We start from the raw sequence: 19,373 nt of genomic DNA, 5'->3' as shown, positions 1-19,373 counted from the left end.
AGATCTACTCCCACTGTAAAAAAACTGGCAGTGATCTACCAAAGTTGAGCTTTTTCTAGGGAGCCCAAGTTGTTTTTTTGGGGTGGGGGGGGCCTCCCGAGATCTACCGTGATCTACCACAGACCCCCTGCGATCTATCAGTAGATCATGATCTACCTGTTGGACATCCCTGACCTAAAGGAATGACATCCCATTTCCCTCACCCCGCCCCCAGTTAGCCAGTTAGTGGCTCCCATGCATCACATAGAGCTTGGGTGAAATGCAGGTAGAAAAGCAGAGATCACATCTCTTAGGGTAAAATACCTACTGCAGGAGCACATACATCAGTTGCCAACAATTTTCTCTGCAGCTGGGGACGAAAAATGGCTCAGAAGAAGTATATACTGCCCTTTTCTGCAATAATTCACCTAGTAACTTCCTACTTTTTTGAGTCATTGAAACCCAAAGCCTTGGTTTTTTACCAACTAAGATCTGGGTTTGTAAATTTACGTTATTAGCAGTGTCATCATTGCAGAGTCATTTGCATTCTATTGCTAAGATTAGCAGTCCTGTTTGTTTCACAAGATGAGCAAGAACCTCAAGCCATTTCCTGGTCTCTTGTGGCTCCTGATGATGCCTCTTGAAAGCTGGTGGTGTCTCTATAAGCATGCCTATTACCTCACCTCCTGCCCAATTAAGGAGTGGCCGGTTGCTTTTCCCTACACAGAGTTGTCTGAACCCAAGGAAAAAGTATCCAAGCTTGCAGGACTGATCCAGAGCCTCCCCCAACCAAACCAGGACACACTGCATTATTTACTGGAGCATCTTCGCAAGTAAGGAAGCAGGATTCATGTACCATTAATGGACCACCCAACCCTATGCATTTTCTTATTTCACTTACTGGCATGTGCAGCATTGGTTACTAATATTAGGAGGAAGCTGTTAAGTATATTGTTAAAAAACCTTGTTTAAAATCCCATTAAAACACTGACAGGCAATCAGTGTTTTATCTGTCATCACTGGACTTGCAATTGTGTTGCATTGTGCACACACAATCATGGGATAGCAATTGCAGAGAAGAGGTATATTGTGGAAGCAATCTGGTATAATTCCAGCTCTCTTGCTTCTGCTATCAGATCTACTCTGCAAGGCTATACTGAGTTTGGAAAGCTGGAGTATTTGGGAGCTGGCACTACATGACACAGTGGTGAGAAATAGAAGTTCCAGCTGATTGGAATCAGAATGTCCAAGGATGTCTTTTGTAGGTCGTAAAAAGTAGGAATGTTGGGCTTCAAATCTTAAATATTCCTTAGTGTGATGTGCAGAGAAGGATGCGTGTGTAAAATGTTTTCCTCTAACCTGGATTATTACAACAAGCCCACATATAGACTAGGGAAATGACATTCCAGTTCAGGGGATGTGACTTTCAAGCTGGTTGAGCACCATCTTTTTCTTTTTACAACTCAAATCCAAAGCATAGCCACATGCCTGTTTTGGCCATGGATGTGTTAGACAGAGGCCAGTGCATTAAGATGGTTCTCTCTCTCTCTCCCTCCCCCCTTCAGAGTGATGGAGCACTCAGATATCAACCGGATGACGACACAGAACATTGGCATTGTCTTTGGTCCAACACTCCTGAGACACGAGCGAGATGCAACCAGCCTGGTGGAGGGCATGGTGTACCAGAACCAGGTGGTGGAGCTGCTCCTTACTGAATTCCCCAGCATCTTTGTGGCCCCAGGTGCTGAATGACATGGCTGGCACCTAAATCTCAGAGGCTGACGGTTTTATCTTGAAGGTGCACTAGATCGCAGATCATCTAGTCCTGGGGCAAAGCATTGGCTCTGAGCACCACGGACCTGGCATTTGCTATTAGACCAGTATCTCTTGGCATCAGCTTCTTGCGGTGTGGATTTCTAGGTGGCTTGGGCTCTGCAGGGTCATCATCCAGGATCTTGAGACTGAGTCAAATTTAGAAGCTGGTGCACCGTAGGGAAAGGTGTTCTCTACCCCACAAAGAACTATTTCAGAGCCTCAAATGAAGCTGAGACTGGCAGCACTTGGACCTAGGCCCACAGGGTCCAGCAGGATTCCTTGAGTACGAATGTGAAAAGAGAAGGATGTCGAAAATAGACTCTCCATTAACCCTGTCCCTCTCACATCATCATTCAGCCAAGTTCTGCAGCTCATTCTCTTGAGCCGACAGTTACGTTTTCTCCACATGACTTGATGCCTCTGATGTGCAAGGCTCCTTTGCTCTGCTTTTGCACCCTTCTGCACCAGTTCCTCATTTTGCCCTTGCAGTAAAGTCATGTGGTAAAGCATACATCCTCTAGGACAGGAACAAGGAACCAATGCCTCTCTTAAGAGGTTTCTGGACCACAGTTCCTATTGTCCCTGACCGTTGGCTATGCTGCCTGGGGCTGATAGGATTTTGGAGTCCAGCATCTTCTGAAAGGAACCAGCTTCTTCATGCCTGCTCTAGGTGTCCTTCGTGACTTATTATGTTAAGGCACATCAGTACTTATTAATTAAAAGGAAAAAAAAAGGTAAAACTACTTTGAAATTGCCATGGTTTCCTGCAAACAACCCTGGAAACTATAGCTTAATGAAGCTGTTGAATTTTCTGTACTGGAGATCCAGTACAGGTTTTTTTTTTTGGTCCAGAGCTATGATATTCCACTCTAATGCTGTGGCTCTCTGAATCGTTTGGGTCATAGCTTATGGCAGCCTTCCCCAATCTGTCACTCGAAATATGTTTTGGACTATAGCTCCTATCAGTTTCAGTCACCATGACCAAAGCCCAGGAACAATGGGAGTTATAGTCCAACAATCTCTGAAGTGCACCAGGTTGGGAAGGCTGGCTCATGCCATGCAAAGAGGTTTGCATTTAGCAACTCATCTAGTAGCCCTTAGTTGATCAAGAATCTTTTGTGGGCAAGTGAGCACGCTGGCAGAAAAGGAATTAACCACTCCTTGTCTCCTCTGCCAACCTCAGCCATGGAGGAAGAAGGTTGGTGGAATGGAGAAAAAGTTATCCAGCCCACACAGTAGAAGTCCTTTTTTGGGGGGGGGGGTGAGTCTTAAAAGTTAGTAGCCAGCCTTTCCATGCCCACTATGGAGACAGTAGCTACTACCCTCATAGCAAACACATTTTTTGTTTGTTTTGTTTCTGTTTTTATAGGCTTTTGTGGTCTTATTTACAAGGCTGGAACATAGTTCCTGGAACTTTTCATCTTGATTTTCTCAGTGACTTGTAATAGTTGAGGAAGGGAAGCATACAATAAAAATAATTTCTGAGTGATCCATCCCCTCTTTACTGTACACGGCAGAATCAAGCATATTGGGAACCTCAGTTTGGTGGGGGAGAAAAGCAGGTTCCAAATGGTTACAGGAAAAAACTATAGATCATGGGTGAAGAACCTGTGGCCCTTCAGATGTTGTTAGACTCAAATTCTCAGCAGCCCCAGCCGCCTTGCCAATTGTCAGGGACGATGGGAGCCAGGGGCAGCCCATCTCATTTCGCCACCCAAGGTGAAACGGGAATGTGCTGCACCTCACCTTACACTGCCCCTTCTCACCAAACTCAGTGAGAGCTGGAGAGCTCTTTTCCAACCCCGGGGAGGGGGAGGGGACGAGCTACAATGCTGTGTGCAGAAATGCTCTTGGGAGTCTAAGAGGAGATATGGTAGCCATCTTCCAATATCTATAGGGCTGTCACATGGGAGACAGAGAAAGCTTGTTTTCTCCTGCTCTGGAGGGTAGGGCTCAAACCATTGGCTTCAAGCTACAAGAAAGGCGATTCCGGCTAAACATCAGGAAGAACTTTCTGATCGTAAGAGCAGTTCAACAGTGGAATGGACTCCCTCACAAGGTGGTGGACTCTTTTTCCTCGGAGGCTTTTAAGCAGAGCTTGGGTGGCCATCAGTCATGGATGCTTCAACTGAGATCCCTGCATTGCAGGGGGTTGGACTAGATGACCCCCGAGATTCAATTCTACGATTATATGATTCCACAAAGTATTTCTGCTTGCCCTCTCAGCCCAGGGATGGGGTGGTGGCAGCGTGGAGGGGGAAGACGAGCAGCAATGCCCGCCATGTGGGAATGCGCAGGCTCTCGCTGACTTCTCTGAGAGCTGGGACGCTCCTCAAGGCATTGTCGCTTGTCTTCATCCTGGGGTGGGGAAGGGAAGCAGTGACACCATGTGCTGGAAGCAGTGGGGCAGGCGGGGCTCTGCCTTGTGCACCTCTGCTGTCTGAGGTGGGTGTTTCACCCCATCTAATTGGTGGGCTGGCTCTGATGCGAGCTGAATCCAACAACATCTGGAGCCACAGGTTGCCCACATCTGCTGCAGAGGATCTGAAGAGGCTCCGGGACAAGGCTTCTGTACCTTTAACAACTAACTGCGTAAGAAGCAAAAAATTATTAGATGAATCTATTCCCCATCTGTGCATAATGTCCACCTCCCCTGGTTGGTTTTCTCCTGGTCCTATAGTTGTTCATGACATTAGGTGTCTGAACAGGGAAGCAAGACTGTAGCCCTGTAGTCAGGAAACTGGTCCATAAATGATCCATACAATTTGCCCTCTGAAATCTTCTTGCGCTTTCTGGCTCATACTCCATGTCTGCCCTTCCTTCAGTTCTGTGTGGTCTCCCAAAATACTTATTTGGAAAATTAACTCTCCTGAGCAGAGCAAGTTCTTCAAACAATGCATCACAAATAGTCCTGCGCTCTAAACAGATGAAATGGGTCCATCCTTGTATTTGGCAGTGGGTGTTTTTCAAATATGACATTTAAAAGCATACCTTGGCTTCTTCTTTATGTGCTATTGATGCCACATGCAACAGTTGTTGAAGAATAAGGATAATTTGGCTGTCTATAATCAGGAAGCACCACCAGCTGCTTGCTCCTTAATAAATGATTTTTTTAAAACATCCAGCCAATTTGAAAAGGATCCATTATTGACCACCCAATCAGCTGCAGCTCTATATCAACTGCAATTCAGCTGGCTGGAATGAGCTGTTTCAAGCAGCTTGATGGAGCCATTCCCATCCAGAAAGCAAAGGTTAATCAGTAGAAGATTGCCTACATTATTTTGGTCATAAGCCCACTATGGAAGCTCAGTGCATTTCCTAGATCAAGATCAGGATCAACCCCTTCTCTTGGTTTTCAGTATGCTGAAGCTATAGCCCAAGTGAGAGCATGCTGTGCACAGTGGTGGCTGGATGGGGACTTGTTACAGTCACTTACAAAGCTATCTCCCCCATTCTTGGAGCAGTTGGACGTGTTTTTAAAATATTTAAAAGTGACCAAGATGGATGCAAGGAGATAATAAGGAGGGAGAATCAGTTTCAATTAAAAAGTTTGTATTAAAATAATAATAATTAATCTGAGACCATGGATGCTGTAATGTATGATGAGAACCAGGGTTACATTAGGGAGGAGAAACATTTGGGGGCAAGAAGACCAAGGCTAAGAAGACAGGCTAGATGACTGTTAGGTGCAGTTCCTCAACTATATGAGTCTCTTTCAGTGGGTATAAAAGGGACAGAATTGCTTCCCCTCCTTTAGGAAATATTTTCAATTTTCATTTTATTGTGTTTTTTCTCTTTAAAAAAAGAGAGAGAAAGATTTACAGGTAAAAAATACTCGCACACCTATGTACAATCCATAAAAATACATGTCACTATGATATGCCTAGACATTTCCCCTACCACCCACCCTTTTGCTTTAATACTTTCCCCTTCCCATAGATGAAAAAAATCACCTGGAAGGGACAGGCATTGGTCTGGCTTCCCAGCTAAAATACAAAAGGAAGATACAAAACAAAAGCTAAAAAGGATGAAAGGTTTCTTTGGTTTCTCAAGTTTAACTTAGGTTCTCCCCCCCCCCCCCTTTTCCCTTTCTCTTTTGCTAGGAGGAAGATGCTTGAGTGCAGGGTATTGGGATAAGTACCTGAGGGAGACTAGGGAGGGGGAGAAGGTGCTAGCTCAGTGATAGAAGCTGGTGCTCAGTGGTGGAGCATGGCTTTGCATGTGGAAGGGCCCAGGCTCCAGACCCACCAGACTCCAGGCAGGGCTGAATAAAGACTCCTGCTCCAAACCTGGGAGAGAGAGGCTGCCACTCAGCATATTGTAGACAATACTGAACCAGATAGATGTGGTAGAACTAAGCTTCTTGTGCTTCCCCTGGAATGTTTTGTTCCCGGAAGCAGGGAATACCCATCTGCTTTGCACAAAGAAGACAAGGGCTCAGGCATGTAACAGACAATGTGTTTAGGAGAGGTGACAAAAAGCATCACTGGCCTTGGCTCTGCTCACTCTCTTGGGTCATCTTTGGTCCAACAGGTTTTTGAAAGCCTAACAAAACCTGCTTAGAAGAGGTGACAATGGGGCAAGTGTCCCAACACCACAGGGGATGGTGACTCCTTTTAACACCACTCTCATGGTTGTCCACCTCAATGCTTAAACCCTCCAGAGCTTTTGCAGCACTTGTTTTGCTTAGTCAGCGGGGTCTGTTTGAACATTACCTCCAAGTCTCTCTCTCTCTCCCCCCCCCCCGCTTATTTGTAGCCTGTGAACAAAGTACACCATCTTGGTATGTAAATTCAGAACTGAAGAACCCAGCCTCTGAACTATTTGGGGAACCTGGCCTGAATAGATGGCAGGAGCTATAGCTCACCAGCTGAGCACAAGTGCCACAGATTGAGGGTTGCCCGCCCCAACCAGGTTTTTGCATGTTAAAAACAAACAACCCCCCTGGGTAAGCAGCTGTGTAGCAAAGCAACTCCCCCCCCCCATTGAACACTGAGATGGCAGGAGCTGCCTCTAGCCAATGTTTCTCTAGACTAGAGAGTTGTCAGGCTGCAACCTGTAAAAAGCCTTCAGATCCCCAAATGCAGTGGGAGTCAAAGCAACCAGCGTCCCATGTGGCACATCCCTGGAACCCAGGTCATTAAAGGAGGTTGGGAAAGACAGAAGGGCCAAAGAAGGAGTGAATCCGCAGGAGCAGTTGTGGCTGCCTTGCTTCCTGCCAAACTGGGAGATTCAAAAAGAGGTAAATGTATGCAGCCCAACTCAAGTGATGTAACACACATGTGTGAACCTGCCTTTGAACTGATTTGGGTCCAAGAAGGATTTTTCTGGCGGGCTGGACTGACCTGTGATCTTAGGGCACAGGGGCGGGTCTTTGGAAGTTTGTTGTCCCTTGTAACTTGGCTTGCTTGTCTGAGTTATGAGCATGTGAGGCACTTCAATAACGTGTGCTATGCTGTTCCTCCAGCTTTCTACACTTGTGGCTCACTATGGTCTGCTTATGTGCCTGTTGTGCACATACACTTTTTAATTTTTCAGCCCTAGGATTCAGTTCTCTGTCCGATGCCTGACATTTAAGAACCCTTTCATACATCAGGAGGTAATAAAACTCGGGCAAGGATCCACAGCCCACCCCAGCTCCCTGATGTATGTATGTAAATGTGGGCTCATCACATGCATCTTTTTTTAAGTGTACATGTAAAACGTCATTGCCCCAGCCCCAATGAGATCTCCCTTTCTCAACTGGGAACTGCTGGTATAAATTATATGTGCATTCTCACCTGTACTCTGTCACTACTTACATGCACAGCCAGAGGTGGATTAGGACACATATGTACGCCTTTAAAAAATGTGATGTGTGGGTGGAGCAGCCCTTTGTGGCAATTGGGGCAGATGCCACAATTCTGCTCTCACAGTAAGGGATAGTGGAAAGCCATGTATCTTTAGGAAAGCAGAAGCCGCCAGGGCAGATGTTTTTGCATATCCCCCAACATTACACTTACATCACAATGTGAGCTTTGTCATGGTGGCAACTGCAGGATGGGAGCTAATGGAGAATGCCCAGATTGATGTGGAATTTGGGGCTCCAGGCAGTCTAGCAGCTTTACCAGATGAGAGCTGAAAGGCCTGAATGTGCCAGAAGTGTATTTGCCATGTGCAAAGAAGAGCTTGCTCTTAGTAGATGCTCTGAGCCCCACCACCAACCTCCAGAGCCTCTGTATAGGCAAAACCACAGAGTCAATTCTTTCCTCCACTGGGAGTCCTTCCTTCCTTCCCTGTGGAATTTGCAAGAAGGAACTATGAACAGGTGGCAACATTCCTGCTTGCTCAAGATCGCAGATTGCTCCTGCTATATGCAGGCAAAGTTTTCAATTTGCCTAAAAGCCCTGTTTTTGCACATGTTCCTCTGTGGATAAATTTTTTCCAGGCCGACATGGGCCCCAGGTATGCAGCTGTGCTCAACAAACTCTAGAACCAGGCTGATAGCCTGTCAGAGCTCTAAATGCATAGGGGACTCTGCAGAAGAGGCACTTTGGGGTGATGCTTATTAAGAATACTGGTTTCATCTGGGGAGTGCGGGAGACAGAGGATGGATGGGTTTCGCTCTACCAGCCGGGAGAGAAGAAGGACTCCACTTCCTTTTCCTATGGCCACCTGTCCTTCATCCAGTACCATCAGCACAATTCTCAACAAGAGACCCACCTTGTACAGGAGGTCTGAGATTGCAACAGATGCAATTTGGTACCAAAAGGCAAGCCTGGAAGTTACTAATTGGACCCAGTCTCCCTGCAGAGCCCCCAGTCCCATTCCTCAACCTCAAGTTATTGAGTCCAGCCCAGCAAGAGGTACCCTGGCCTTGTCTCTCCTTGTGCCCATCTGGTTCCTGTTCACAGCAGGTCCCCGTCGTCTCAGCCATGATCCCAACTGTCCTAGGAAAGGGTGTTAAGGAACTGGTTCTCCCCTGCCAGTGAGTTCAGCATGGAGCTCATGTCCCCCACAGCCATGTTGGCTGGGCCGCCGGGCGGGGAGGTGGGGCTGAGGCCCTCCGCGTCGTCTAGGATAGCTGTGAAGTCCAAGTGGGTGTTCTCCAAGTCCAGAGTGTCCAAGCTGTTGGACACCTGCTCTTCTGGCAGGTAAGAGAAGGAGTCTGATTTGAGGATGTCCAGCCTGGAGGTGAAGGGCCCACCCGGATCCTCTGCCACGCAGCTGGGGGGCTGGCAGTGACGTTGGTGGGCGTTCATCAACTTGTTCCCAGAAGCTTTGCCCAACGGCATGTGTAGCTGGCTGGAGAAACCTCTGGCCTCCTCAGGGCTGCGGAGAGGGGGCAAGCGCATCAGCCGGTGGGGGCCGCCCTCGCCAGGGGTCTCATAAGGGAGGCTGGCTTGGTAGCACAAGCTGCTTGGCCTGCTCAGCGGCTTGGGGCCCCCAGGCGGGTGGGGGACCATCCCTGGGCTGTAACACTGGCCTCCAGGGCTTGAAAGTGCTTTGCTCTCCATTGCTGGTGGGGGCTTGGCAGGGTAGCTGGGGTACTTGGGGCTGCCAGGGTAAGGCTGGGGCTGCTGGCACTGTCCCCCGCTCTCTATGCCCATCATGGCATCACCGGCTGGCTGCTCCCCCCACATCAGCGCCTGCTGCGACTGCACATAGCTCCGAACCATCATCTCCTTGACCTGCAGCATGGGGGTCTGGGGCCTCCTGCTGGGGGGTTGCCCCATACCAAAGCACGGGGCCTGTTGGCTCTCAGGCTGGTGGTACCCCTCACCCCTGACACAGGCAGGCTGGGCTTGGCTGTACGGCAGCTGCTTCATGCCCTGGCAAGAGGCCAGAGCAGGCACAGCTGCTTGGAACTGCTGCTCAGCCTTGATGTGGGCCTGGCCAAACTGGAAAGTGCCCTGCTGGCCTTCACCCCCATGACCTTCTACCCCCATGTGCTTGGCATCTGGGACTGCGTACTGGGCAGAGTGGCACTGCCCCATGGCAGAGGAGGCTGCAGGGTTAAGCCCCACACCGTCACCATCCCAGTGCCGCACTGTTGTGTGGAAAGCCAGGCTCATCTGGCATTGGGGCTGGGTATAGTCCAGTTGGTCAAAGCCGCCCTCCAGCTGTTCAGGACCCATCTGCAAGTTGCCTATCGCCCTGGACGCACCTCGATGGGCCACGTTGCTTGGGAGCTCCATGCCCGCAGCCTGGCATGGGTAGCTCTGCTCCTGGTAACCCAGGTAAGGCTCCATCTCCAGCAGTTCCTGCTCTCCAGCTGGGCCGGTGCTCTCCATGGTAGCGTTCTCCAAGAAGACGTTCTCACTGATGCTTGGCGGTCGTGGCGAGAAGAGGTGGCGCTGCAGGTTGGCATCCGAGCCCCCAATCGCCTGCCCGCTGGCTCTGCCCATGCTTCCTGGGCTCATGTTGCTGAGGCTTTTGAACCTGTGCACTCGGGGGGGCGGGTTGGCCTCACCCACCGTCTGGGAGGGGTCGCTGGCTCGCCGAGCACCGTGGCCAAGTGCCAGGTGGGGGTGGAGGATGCCAGAGCTGCACCTGTGGTATTCGTTGGCACTGTGTCGATGCATGAAAGGAGGCAGGGCAGAGCCTGAGTAATCTGCCATCAGGCTGGGCTGAGCAGCCCTCTCCATACTGGGTAGAGGGGTTGGAGGCGGTCCGCCTGTCGCAGCGGCGTACTTGGCTTTGAGGCGGTATTGTTGGGCCGGTGTCAGGTTGCCCAGTCCTGGAAGACCTCCGCAGTGGCTGGCCTCGCTGGAGCGCCTGGAGGTGTCCGGGGAGATGGGGTCATACACGTCAGGTGGGCCCACCCCATTAGGCCCTCCCGCAGCTGGCAGGTATGGTGACACCATGGAGGAGCGGCGGCTCACAGTGTAGGCCGAGCTGATGGTGCTGGTGGTGCTACCACGGCGCTCACCGGGCATGGATAAGGAAGGCAGGTCTCCTGATGACAGCTCCATGATGCGCCGGTGAGAGACAGTGGAGGGTGGCCCACACAAGCCAGGCATCTCTCTCGTGGAGCCTGCGAAGAAGCAGAACAGTTGACTAAAAGGACAGAGAAAACACATTTCAAAAAGCCAGGCCCAAAGCTAAGCCCATGGTTTGTAGCTGGCTTACTAGGCCCGAGGCAAGGCCTGACAGAATGGCGAAAGGGCTCCTCCTCTGCGAGATCTGGGCACCTGTCAGTCATATTTAGAGCATCGTATGTGATGTCAGCTCCAGGGCAGGTAGAAACATGGCTCAAGCAGCTCTGTGACTTAATTGGGAGGGGGCAGTGCTAAATGGCTAAAGAAAGAAGAGCGGACCACAAGACCAAGGCCAACAGTATCTGCAAGAAGCTATTTCACTGCAAGAGGTAAAATAGGAGAGCAGTCTTGCCCAGCACTGATGCCGCTCTGCTGGCAGCCATCTTGAAGAGCAACAACTTGTTATTCTCACTGCCTCCTGCCTATGGGAAACCCTCTATGCAGACCCTATTCTATGGGCATCTGCAGGGGTTTTTCTGATTGGGGTGGGCGGGCAGCAAAGTAAAACATGACAACGGGGGGCAGGAGAGTTTCTGTCCATTTTGACTTCTAGCTCAGGTTCTACAAATGCTAGAAACATACCTTTGAAAACAATGAAAGCTGGAGATCTAGAGATCAAGGCTCATCTGGATTTGGAGGTGGAGGTTAGTGCCTGCCCCCCTGTGGACACCCCTGCCCTCCTCTTCCCCCTAAGACCTCCTTCCCCACGCACCTGACCCGGGGATGGACGGCAGCTTGACCCCCTTGCCGGACAGGGGCTTGCGCAGCTGTTTCAGCTTGTCAATGCGCAGGTTCTCCAGCTTGTGCAGCGCCGACAGCCCGGAGTTGCCCATGGGCTCTGACGGTTCCTCCAGCGCCGACAGGTCTTCTAAACTGCCACCCGCATTGGCATTCATCTCCACGCCACTGTCGTTGTTGTTTGCACTGCCCAAGGGAGAGCGCTCGCTGCTGCAGGACGACTGGCCACCGGGGCTGGGCTGCGGTTTCTGGGGTGGGTGGGGGGTGGAGCACAGCCACATCGCAGGGTTACAGCAATCATCACAACAACTCGGGGGGGGGGGGCGTTCCATGCAGGGTGGGGGGAGAGATCTTGGCTACTTAGAATCATAGAATTGGAAGGGACTACAAGGGTCATCTAGTCCAACCCCCTGCAATGCAGGAATCTTTTGCCCAACGTGGGGCTGGAACCCACAATCCTGAGATTAAGAGTCTCACGCTCTACCACTTGAACTCACTGGGACCTGTATAGGAGTGGGGTACTTGCTTGTTTCTTTTATTACATTTCCATCCTCCCTTTCCTCCCAAAGGAGCCCAGGGTGGCAAACAACCAGTGATTAATCAATAGATTCAATTCTAGTACAGATGCAGACTGGGAAAGATCTCGGCTTAACAGGCTGGTTGGAAGAGGAAGGTCTTCATCAGGCACCAAAGTAGAGATGGCACCTGCTTCGTATTCAAAGGGAGGGCATCCCAGAGGGCAGGTGCCACAACACTAAAGGCCTGTGTTATGTAGTGAAGTTTCACCCTGGGCCAGCAGGGGGATACTGTAGATAGTTTTCACTCAGGTCTGTAGATAGTTTTCACTCAGGTCCACGTCAGTTATTTTAGGCGGGAAACTATGGGTTGTTGTTGCTACAATGTTGACAGCCGGCTGCCTATAAAAGCAGGCCGGCTGAGCTGTTTGCTAGTCAGTTCTATTCCAGCTTACAAAATAAAGAGCTGCTTTGGAGAAATCGCTGTGTCGTCTGCTATGTCAACCCACAACTTAACAGCCTGATTCCTGTATTGTGCAGAATGGACCTTCTGATGAAACGGTATCTGCAGGAGGCCCTCACCTGCAGAGTGCAGTGACTGTGTATATAAGGGGTGATATTATCTTTCAAGTATCTTGGACCTTACCTGCGTAGGGCTTTATAACACCAAAAACAGCACCTTAACTACTTCAACTTGCTTCTTAAACTGAATAACATGTGATGGTAAAACAATATTTTTTAAATAAAAAAAAATAGGACTGCCAGCTTTACTCAGTAGATCCATCTACATAGTTGATTAATCACTGGGGCAGATTCCAGTTAGTGTGGGCAATGGATGAGGGTGGTAGAGAGGAAAATGGAAATAATGCTGAGGTGCTCAGGGTGCCAATTTCTGAAGATTTATAGTGCAGCTGTAGAAGATGAAGTGCCTTGATGGACCGCAAGAACAGGAAGCTTCCCAGACTAAACATTTTGGCTGAATTATAAATTCCCACCAAATTCTAATTCCTCTTTGGCTCAGTGTGATTTAGTTTGGGAAGGTCTGTAGCTCAGCTCCCTGGCACCTGCAAGTAGGTATGGGTGCAAGTAGGTATGGGAGACTCCCCACCTGAAGCCATGGAGAGGCCCTGCCAGTCCGGGTGTGGGCAACACTGGGTATGAGGCAGCTTCCTCATCTTTTCTGACTCATCCTTTCTGTGCTTCTTAAGAAGTAAGGAGGGAAGTGCCCCCCCCAGTGCTCCTTGAACTCAATAAATTCTAGCCTCCTAGCCCAGTGTGGAGGCTGACCCATTAGGGCACCTGCCCCACCAACCTCAGTCTGCCTTCTGGCAACCCCTACCTACCAGACTTTCTGCTTGCGAACAGTGCAAGGGGAGGCACTGTCTGCCACCTTCCCTCTCCTCAGTCTCACAGAACACAGCAGAGAATCGGTGGGCTCTGCCTAACACTGGCTCTGGCGCCACCTACTGTTGGCCTCCTTGCCTTCTGCCCTAGCAGTCTCAATGACCACCAGCCACCACTGCCCAGTGTCAAGATCCGTCCTCCGTGTGTCCTCTCCAAACAACCATGATAAGCCTTGCACTGGAATTTAGTCTCTCTTCTCCCAACGCTGCCTGTGTAGCACAGCTTACCAAGTTAGAGTCAGGCACCATGAGTTTGCCTTCATCTTTCCTGCCTTCGCTGTCTCGCTCCTGTTTCATATCGCTGTGGAGGACGAGCGTCCGGCTGGTGGAGATGGTGTCTCCGCGGTGCTTCTTGGTGACATGGGCATCTGGTCCGTGCACCGTCTTGACATGCTTGCGCAGAGAACTGGGGTCTGTGTATCGCTTGGTGCAGCCTGGGATCTTACAGACGTAGGGTTTCTGCCAGGACACGAACAGATCATTATCCCTCACCGGAGGCGGTAACTTTAGGCACAGAATGCTTCTCTGACTCATTTTGCCTCATTGTAAGACAAGTGTGCTTCAAACTGGGACCCTCCAGATGTTGGACTGCAACTCCTATGAACCCTCACTATTGCCTATGCTGCTTGGGGATAATGGGAGTTGTAGTACAACAGCACCTAGAGACTTGAGGTTCAGAAAAGGCTGAAGCACTGGGTCATACCAATACTGCATGGAGGGGGGGGTTTGCCATCCTTTTGACGTGAGGCTCCATGGTTCACCCTAGGCAGCTAGCCATACCTCGTTGGAATGTGTCCGGTTCTGGTGCTTGGCCCGGTCTGAAGCATTGGAGAAGGCCTTATTGCAGCCCTCGTGCTCACAAACGTAGGGCTTCTCACCCGTGTGGGAGCGCAAGTGGGTCTTGAGGTTCTCCAGTCGTGAGTAGGCCTTATTGCAGCCTTCAAACTGTAGGATAGCAAAGTAGTTGGTAGTTATATGGCAAAATGGGGAACCCCACCCCTGCAAAATCACTCTTTCTCTGTGCCAACCCAAGTGTGTAGCTTCCTTTGTGCACACACCACACCCTTCTTCCAATGGGGCAGCCAGCCACACCCATTCACAGCCAGGTATACATGATGGAAGTGGTGGAAGATGGAACCTGGCTCATCGCCACAGGCACTGGGTTCTGCCCAACTTTGGGGGTGCCTGGAGCATGCGTGTGATGTCACGAGCACGATGCACATGTGTGACATCACGTGGCAGGAGGAGTCTACGAGGCCCACCACAGCCACAGGAAGGCCTGGTAAGGCCTGGTGGGTCCCCTTCACAGCCGTGGGTAGGCATGGCGAGACCCACCACAGGACGCAGATTATTGAGGGGGCCCAGCTGCCTCCTTGAAAATTTGAGGCACCCTTGCTGAGGGGTAGGGATGTCAGAGAATTCCATCAGAAATTGAAACTAGTGCAATCTGCAAGGTCAGGAATGGAAATCACACAAGTGAATAAAAGCAGTATTCACTATTATAGTTTTTGAGTTCACACAAGTTATGCAAATCAGCAATTTTCCATTTTTTCAGACCCAGAACCCACTTTGAACCCAAACATGCATTAGGGGACTCATTTCATAATCTTTTACAATATATTTGCATGGTGGTAGTGCTCCTGTTGTGATGCACCTTGGATCAGACCACGACTCACTAGTGGGTCCTGACTCCTGACCCACCTGTTGAAGACCAGTGATGTAACTAATTGCATTATTTTCTGCATTGTTTTTGACGTTTCCATTCCACTGAAATGCATTGAAATTAATTAAGTTTGTTCTGGACATAGTAGAGAATGAGACAACATAGATGTTAGCAGAAGCTGAATAGTAGCAATACAAAAACAGTACTCATTGTGAAGAAGACAAGGCGGGAGACAGTCATAGTGTGAACCTCATCAAACTCCGTCTCTCCTCAGATCCTCCACCCAGGACAGAAACCAGCTGGCACTTTTGAGCCCACCCTACTTACTGTGCACTTGTGGGGCTTCTCTCCTGTGTGGCGCCTCATGTGAACAACCAGCATGTACTGAGCTTTGAAGGGTCGTTGTTCCCGAGAGCACTCCCGCCAGTGGCACACAAACTCCTTCTTCTCCCCGTGGATGTGCTCATTGTTGATATGCTGCAATGACAGGGGAGCAATGCAGCAGAGGTCAAAAGTCAGTGGAAGTCAGTGGCAAACACAATTCATCACCAGCATTTATGGTTTCGCTTCTGATCCTGCCTAATCACTGCAAAGCATTACAGAGTGGAACCAGGGATCGTTCCAGGATGCAGAGTCATAGCTGGGGGGAAGGGGAAGGGTGTCTAGCCCGGGTTTCTGACCCAGGTGAGGCTTCCAGAGGGGTGCCATTCTGACAGTAAGAGCTGTTCAACTGTGGAATGGTCTGCCTCAGGAGGTTTTTAAGCAGAGGTTGGATGACCATCTGTCATGGATACTTTAGCTGAGTTTTCTGCATTACAAGGGATTGGACTAGATAATCCTTGGCATCCCTTCCAACAAAAATAAAATTGAGAGTCCAACAAAAATAAAATTGAAAGGAATCTTGTTGAAGCTTACTCAGGAGTAAATGTACATGTCAAAACTCCTTGAAAGGGTTTGCACAGAACCAAGAAGAGGGGTAGGTGACAAAAAGCCTCAAAGAAAAGGACAAAATTTTTTTTGAAAGGAAACCAGAGGGTCTTGGCTCATCTTATGGTCTTATAATGATCCTGTGACCAAATAAATCCAATTCAAAACCAGACCTCAGATAGACAATTGCTGCACATGGAAGTTCTACTTTTGACAAACAATTTGCTTTTACAGGAAGGGATGCTCACTTTCCCTTTGGTCATACAGTCATAATACTTATTAGGATTCCTTTGAATTCAAATAATCTATTGCCTATTTTTATGCCCTTTACGAATAAATGTGTTGAGGTGTGTGTGTGTGTTTATATGTATGTATGTGCATGTGTGTATGCAAACACACATCCGAGAGTGTGTGTGTGTGTGCCAAACTGGGTTTTTGACTCAGGTGACAGAAAGCCTAGTTTCGGCCCTGCCAGGATGTATCTGATGCAGCTAATCAGGGCAGGGGGTTGGACTGCATAAGTCAGCCCTTCCAGTTCCCACCAAGTTCTAAGATGCCTCCCATCCCGTCCCGTCCCCCCCCCCCCAATCCTGCCCACAGGCCCACATCACTCACATGCACCAGCTGCTCCTGGGTGTCAAATTCCTTGGAACATCCTTCCCAGTGGCAGTTGGTCTCATACACTGCCTCAGCCTCTACTTTCCCATCTTCCTTCTCCAATTCATCCCGGGGATCAAGCATGCCTAGTAAGGGATCCTGGGATGGAGGTAAGAAATGGAGCATGTTCAGAAAATCTTGGGAACAATTCAGAGCAATAACCTAGTCTGCCCCCCCCCCCAATCCAATGAGAGAGGGGCAAAATCTGTCCATCTGTCCAAATCTGTCCACCCAGTGCACAGGCATAACAAGGATTTATGTTGGGGAGGGGAGGGCTTTTGGGTGGGCAGAATCTCAGCTATGCATTTTTATTGATTGGAGGGGCAGCTGCCCATCCCTGCCCCACCTCCCAGCTGTGCCCATGGCCTCATGGACTGATGAAGTCAAGGGTTTTGCTGATGTCCGTGAATCTCTTTTGTGCCTTCTGATGGGTCACATGGCTGAGGCACCATAAGTTGATGGCAGAACAGGTGCTTTGCCTGCAGAAGGTCCCAGAATCAGTCCGTATCATCTTTGAGCAACAGAGTTGGGAAAGGAAGGACCTCTACCTGAGACCCCAGTGGACTAGAGATGGACCAATGATCTGACTTGTTTAAGGCAATTTTGTATATTTAATTCACAAAAAATTCTTTTCGCAGGTTGTAACTATATCACATGGGTGACTGATGGTGTGAAAACATGATATGGGGTGGTATAGAAGGAGGAGGAGGAGGAGGTATATTTGTATGGGCAGATTTCCACCATAGTGGAGCTTAGAATTCTTTCTTTTTTCTGCCATGCTTTTAAATAAATTACATGTATCTGCACATAACATACTCTTTCAAAGGTTAAGGGTAGATTCCAACATGCTATTTAAAACAACATAAAACATAATAGGAGAGTTTGGACTTTAATAAGCTGAAATATGAACAAGCCTTTAGTCTGAGTTTGCAGCCCCTCTGCCTTCATGGTGGAGAGGCAAACAAGCCAGGAAGTCTGCTGTTAATTACACTTTCTTGTTTCATCTGAACCAAGAAACTATGGTTAGCAGCTTTGGAACAAGTCAGGGTATTAAGTCAACTTCAAAATGTAGTTTAATATCCTGGTTCATTCTGAAGCTGTTAACCATAGATCCCCAGCCTGAACACAACATGAAACTTCCCTGTTTGTTTGCTCACTTACACAAAGGGAAGAGCAAAGGAACTGTGTGTTCAGCCAAAGGGCTTGTTCATACCTTGGCTTATTAAGCCAAGATATGATCATCTCAATGTTGTCAGTAAGTTAAAATACCCTGCCACCAATGCCTCGACTGCAACCATCAGATATGCCTGCCCAAACCAAAAGGATCTGATGCGTCTCCGGAAACCAGCTTCTGCTAGGGCTCTCTCTGGTGAGCAACCTATGCAATGGCATCTGGTCAAAATGGAGCAGATATTGGGTTGTACCCAAAGTGGAACTGAGTAACACATTCCAGCAGCACAATAATTTCTGCTGCTTGCTCACCAGGACTTCCCCCTCCTCCCCCCGTACTCCATGTCCCCTAAAGGTTGCCCCACACAATCCCACTGCACACGCAGTTTGGTTTGTGGACGGACTGGCAACGAGTGAGAGACTAAGCCTAGAGTGCGGTTGATCTATCCAGCTGTGAGACTGAAATGTTGGGAGGAAAAACAAGTGAAACACCATGGTTTTTATGTGTAACGCTGATGAGAACATCTCCCTCTCTCTCCTCCACGCCCCCACCGCCCCTCCAGCTCCACATGAGCCACTCCAGTCCTGGACACTTGACTCTGGCTTTGGAGAGAGGGCAGGCTTGGTGTCTGTGTGAGCACATTGGTGTGGCCCGATGTTACCTGTGTCCCTGTCGAGGCTGGGCTGGAAATGTCACCCTCCGAGCACTCCTCCATGCACTTGGAGCTCAGGGCATCCAGAGGGCTGCCCAGGCTGGGCTCTGACTTCAGCTGTGGGAAAGAGACGGCGAGAGCTCCAGGTGATGGTGCCCTCTCCCAGTGCAGCCCCAGACCCGAAGGAGGCCCCTTCTCCCTCTGTTAACTCTACGGCCTCCCATCTTGCTTTCCCAAACGAATGTGAGAGATTAATCTAAGAGCCTACCAAGAGTGCTAAGGCACCCCTGGGTTGTTAACATTTATTTCTGAGGGTTTTTTTTGTGGGGGGTGGGGGTGGGCAGGCTATGGGACTTGGTAAGCAATGGGTACGGCGGTGTCATGTTGGGGGCTTTTGGTATTCACCTGCTTGAGCGTGACACATTGAGAGGGGCAGGCGGGTGAACCTGATACCCACTTACCTGGCAGTGTTTCAGCATCCCACGGGGTGGTGGCATATGGTGCATCATCCCTGGCCGGCCAGGTATGTGTTCATGAGATCCACAGGGAGCCATAGGCGGGTTGTGGCCAAATGACATCCCTTGAGCTTTCTGGTGACCCATGGGGCTCTGGAACCCAAGGGAAGGACTGCCAAGGGTGACAAAAGAAAGCACAAGCTGTTTGCATGCAGAACACCTGCATAATGCACCATTTGCACAATGAGCGTTTGCATAACGGCAGTGCTGTGCATGTGTAACATGATGCAACAGAAGTGCATAACGCGTTACTGAGCCCAAATGCAGTTTTTTAAAAAACAAAAAGGGCAAGGAAAGTTTCTAGCCCTTATGCTTGAA

General features: G+C 49.5%; 2 protein-coding genes across 5 annotated transcripts in view; one reads left to right on the top strand and one right to left on the bottom strand.

The window, feature by feature from the left end:
- Positions 1-3,283, top strand: part of ARHGAP9 (Rho GTPase activating protein 9) — a 32,934-nt gene extending 29,651 nt beyond the window's left edge. For both annotated transcript variants that reach the window (XM_081851725.1, XM_081851726.1), the window contains exons 17-18: positions 707-812; positions 1,545-3,283. In XM_081851725.1, the coding sequence (XP_081707851.1) occupies positions 707-812; positions 1,545-1,731 (293 nt within the window). In that variant the 3' untranslated portion in view covers positions 1,732-3,283. The remainder of the gene's footprint in view (positions 1-706; positions 813-1,544) is intronic.
- Positions 3,284-8,722: 5,439 nt separating this feature from the next.
- The window catches only part of GLI1 (GLI family zinc finger 1), a 112,913-nt gene continuing 102,262 nt past the window's right edge, over positions 8,723-19,373 (bottom strand). For 2 of the 3 annotated variants that reach the window (XM_081851680.1, XM_081851681.1), the window contains 8 exons: positions 19,002-19,167; positions 18,550-18,657; positions 16,676-16,816; positions 15,461-15,610; positions 14,251-14,415; positions 13,699-13,929; positions 11,527-11,800; positions 8,723-10,810 (listed from right to left, as the gene is read on the bottom strand). In XM_081851680.1, coding sequence (XP_081707806.1) covers positions 8,724-10,810; positions 11,527-11,800; positions 13,699-13,929; positions 14,251-14,415; positions 15,461-15,610; positions 16,676-16,816; positions 18,550-18,657; positions 19,002-19,167 — 3,322 coding nt within the window. In that variant the 3' untranslated portion in view covers position 8,723. The remainder of the gene's footprint in view (positions 10,811-11,526; positions 11,801-13,698; positions 13,930-14,250; positions 14,416-15,460; positions 15,611-16,675; positions 16,817-18,549; positions 18,658-19,001; positions 19,168-19,373) is intronic. The other variant, XM_081851682.1, reaches the window with a different exon arrangement.

Source organism: Podarcis erhardii, assembly GCF_964252035.2.
Source record: "Podarcis erhardii genome assembly, chromosome: 2".
Taxonomy (NCBI): domain Eukaryota; kingdom Metazoa; phylum Chordata; class Lepidosauria; order Squamata; family Lacertidae; genus Podarcis; species Podarcis erhardii.
This window is presented reverse-complemented; position numbering and strand designations above follow the sequence as displayed.